General features: G+C 35.2%; 1 protein-coding gene across 1 annotated transcript in view; it reads right to left on the bottom strand.

Annotated features, from left to right (window-relative positions):
- Positions 1–2,917, bottom strand: part of Slc38a9 (solute carrier family 38 member 9) — a 78,076-nt gene that overhangs the window by 18,264 nt on the left and 56,895 nt on the right. The window contains exon 11 of the mRNA XM_029543930.1: positions 1,154–1,260. Coding sequence (XP_029399790.1) covers positions 1,154–1,260 — 107 coding nt within the window. The remainder of the gene's footprint in view (positions 1–1,153; positions 1,261–2,917) is intronic.

Below are 2,917 nucleotides of genomic sequence, written 5' to 3'. Positions count from 1 at the left end.
TTCCCTCCCTTTCTCTCTTTCTCTTTCTTTCTTTCTTTCTTTCTTTCTTTCTTTCTTTCTTTCTTTCTTTCTTTCTTTCTTTCCTTCCTTCCTTCCTTCCTTCCTTCCTTCCTTCCTCCCTCTCTCTCTTTCTTCTAAGAGAATGATTGTATTTCAATGCATAGTTTCTGTATAACCTGATATTAAAGCAAAGTAAATGGAAAACACATAGCATTTCCTCTGCAGTGCTGATGTCTTGCTTACAGACGTGATCACAAGCAAGCTTATAAAAACTAGTAGACATAACATGGAAAGTGAGAAAAGAAGGAACACAAACGGAGAACATTGCGATCTAACGGTAACAACGATAGTACTTCATTTGTAATATTACATTATCAGTAACTAAGAATAAATAGAGTTAACTAATATTTTTTATAGTATTAGTAAATGGCCAAATCTAAATCAAACATAGGATGAACTTATTCCTATAGGAGATTTTCTCACATGTAAATTTTATGTATATCACCATGGTACTTCCAATCTGATTGGTCCATAAGGATCACAGTATAATCATTCATCTTTGACTCTGGCATTATCATTTGTGCTCCTAGTTACGTAGACTTTCTACTTTCTTATATTCCAAGGCTATATTTTTATATTAAAAGTTTCTTAAGGATATTATGTAATTCATTTTATTTTTTAAAAAAATTTGACAATTTTTTATTGCAGTGGTTAGAGCATTTATATTTAGTGTAATTTTCAATGTTTAAATCTATTAGCTTGCTATTTAGTTTCTTTTTCACAGCGATTTTTTGTTCTTTTCTTGTCTTTAGTATCTTCAACTTTTTATAATTATTATTGAAGTTTTTGACCTGTTCTTTGCTTTTACAAATAAGGCTTTTTTGGAGCATCGATATTACCCATTTGTTTATTTATTGTCTGTGGCTGTTTTCATATTACAAAAGCAGGATTGGGCAGCTGTAACAAGAACAAAAGTCTAAAATACTTACCATTTAAATTTTTCAGATGTTTGACCACTGATCTAAAATTTAAACTTAAAAATTAAGATGTGGAAACAAATAGCATAATTTTACTCAAAACACAAAATGCTTCAAACACACATTAAAGTCTATGCTTAGAAAATACTGAGGCAGCTTCCGAGTTAGCCACTCACATTATTTTCCTGGTTCTTGTTGTTTTTCAAGAGTGTGATGATGCAATTGTGGATGAAGAAGGCCAGAGTAAGCACCCCCATCAGCTGTGGAAACTGAGCTCTTATCTCTAGGAGGAAAGACAAAAACAAAATGGTAACATGCTAAGTAGGAAGTGAATCGTATCAGCCATATTCAACTGTTCATCAGGTCCCTCAAGGTGAGCAGTCTATGTGGTCAAAACACTTAGAAGGAAAAGGGGTAAGGGGAAGCGCACGCTGCAGCTCTCTCAGTCACCCCTAGCTGAGACCCCACAAGTAAATTTAAGTTCAGGGTCTGTCTGTGAGTCCAAAATCTTTCTTTCTAATATCTGAGGGTCTCAGAAAAGTCCCTCTAGAGATGGAATCACAGAGAGAAAAAGGCTACTCATGGTTCTTGGGTGACAAATCTAAAATGCATTTCTTAGAAATAAAACTGGATAAACTAAGATATAGTTTTGCAATGGGATGCAGTATTTAAAACTTATGTAGTCAAGATTTAATACCAGTACAAATGTCTAAGTGTCAAGCTTGTCAAGAATGATTCTGGCTTTTTTTTTTTTTAATGCACATAAACAGCTGCAGATTATATACTCAAGAAAAGAAAGAAAAAATGTTGACACAATCACTGTGGTTTTCCCTGGCTTATAGGATTAATTTAAATTAACCACCCAATTTTCTACAATAAATAGTTATTTAAAAATAATATTCTATAAGCACTATTCGGAGGCAGGTAATAAATATGTGAACAATTAGTTAATGTGGAATCAGGCTACAATTTACTTGGTAATACTGGTAGGTCTAGGCACAACATGTGGCAATGTAGAGAACAACCTGCCTCGGATTCAGCTTGGTGCACAGAGCAGAAGTGTAGAAAGGCCCCCTGACTCTTCACTACACTGACTTAGGAAAGGAAGTGAATCAGTCTCTTACATTTCTGCTCTAAACACAAGCAGAAGGTAAGGCCAGCACACACAGACTGCTCACTTCTCTTTGCTTGATTTGTCTTACTGCCTCAGCCTCCTGAGGCCCACACTCAGGTTTCTGGGATGAGTCATCACCCTGGCTAAGTCTGTGTTCTGTCATATTTCCTGTCTGTCACCTTCCACCTGTATCTTTTATCCACGGATGCAATTCTTCCTTGGTTATACTAAAAAATGTTTTTTTAGTAATCTTTTTACAATACCTTTTAAAGAACTGAGGTCACTTCTAGTTGACAACAGCAATACACACACATAACACACACACATGATTATAAAAGCACTGTTTTTAAAAATGATGACAAAATCATGTGCAGATAAACTAACTTATTGATATGTTTAACAGAGAAATAACTAACAAACTCTTTAGCTGGAATCCAAAGAAGCTAAGTAGAAAAAAAAAATCACCAGTCATGGTGGTTCATGCCTGTAATCCTAGCACTGGGAAGCTGTGCCCGGGACCAGTCTGGGCTATTTAGTTAGATTACAGATTTAGCCTGGGCTAGAGTGAGATCCCAAAAGGCTACCTCGTACCATTAACATCTTTCTTATAGACATATAATATGTCTATAAGAAAGCCCTAAGAAAACATATTAAACAATCCCATCCGCATTAGCAAAACTGACATAAATTTGGCCTATCAATACTTTCCTTTCTATAAGCTAAATGTACATTCATGTACTTAGATGTGTTAGTTAGCATGGATGTACAACACTCAGCATTACCATGGATGTATAACACTCAGTGTTACCACGGATGTACAGCACTC

Source organism: Mus pahari, chromosome 11 (genome assembly GCF_900095145.1).
Source record: "Mus pahari chromosome 11, PAHARI_EIJ_v1.1, whole genome shotgun sequence".
NCBI lineage: Eukaryota > Metazoa > Chordata > Mammalia > Rodentia > Muridae > Mus > Mus pahari.
Note: the sequence above shows the minus strand (reverse complement) of the source record. Positions and strands in the feature narration are given on the sequence as shown.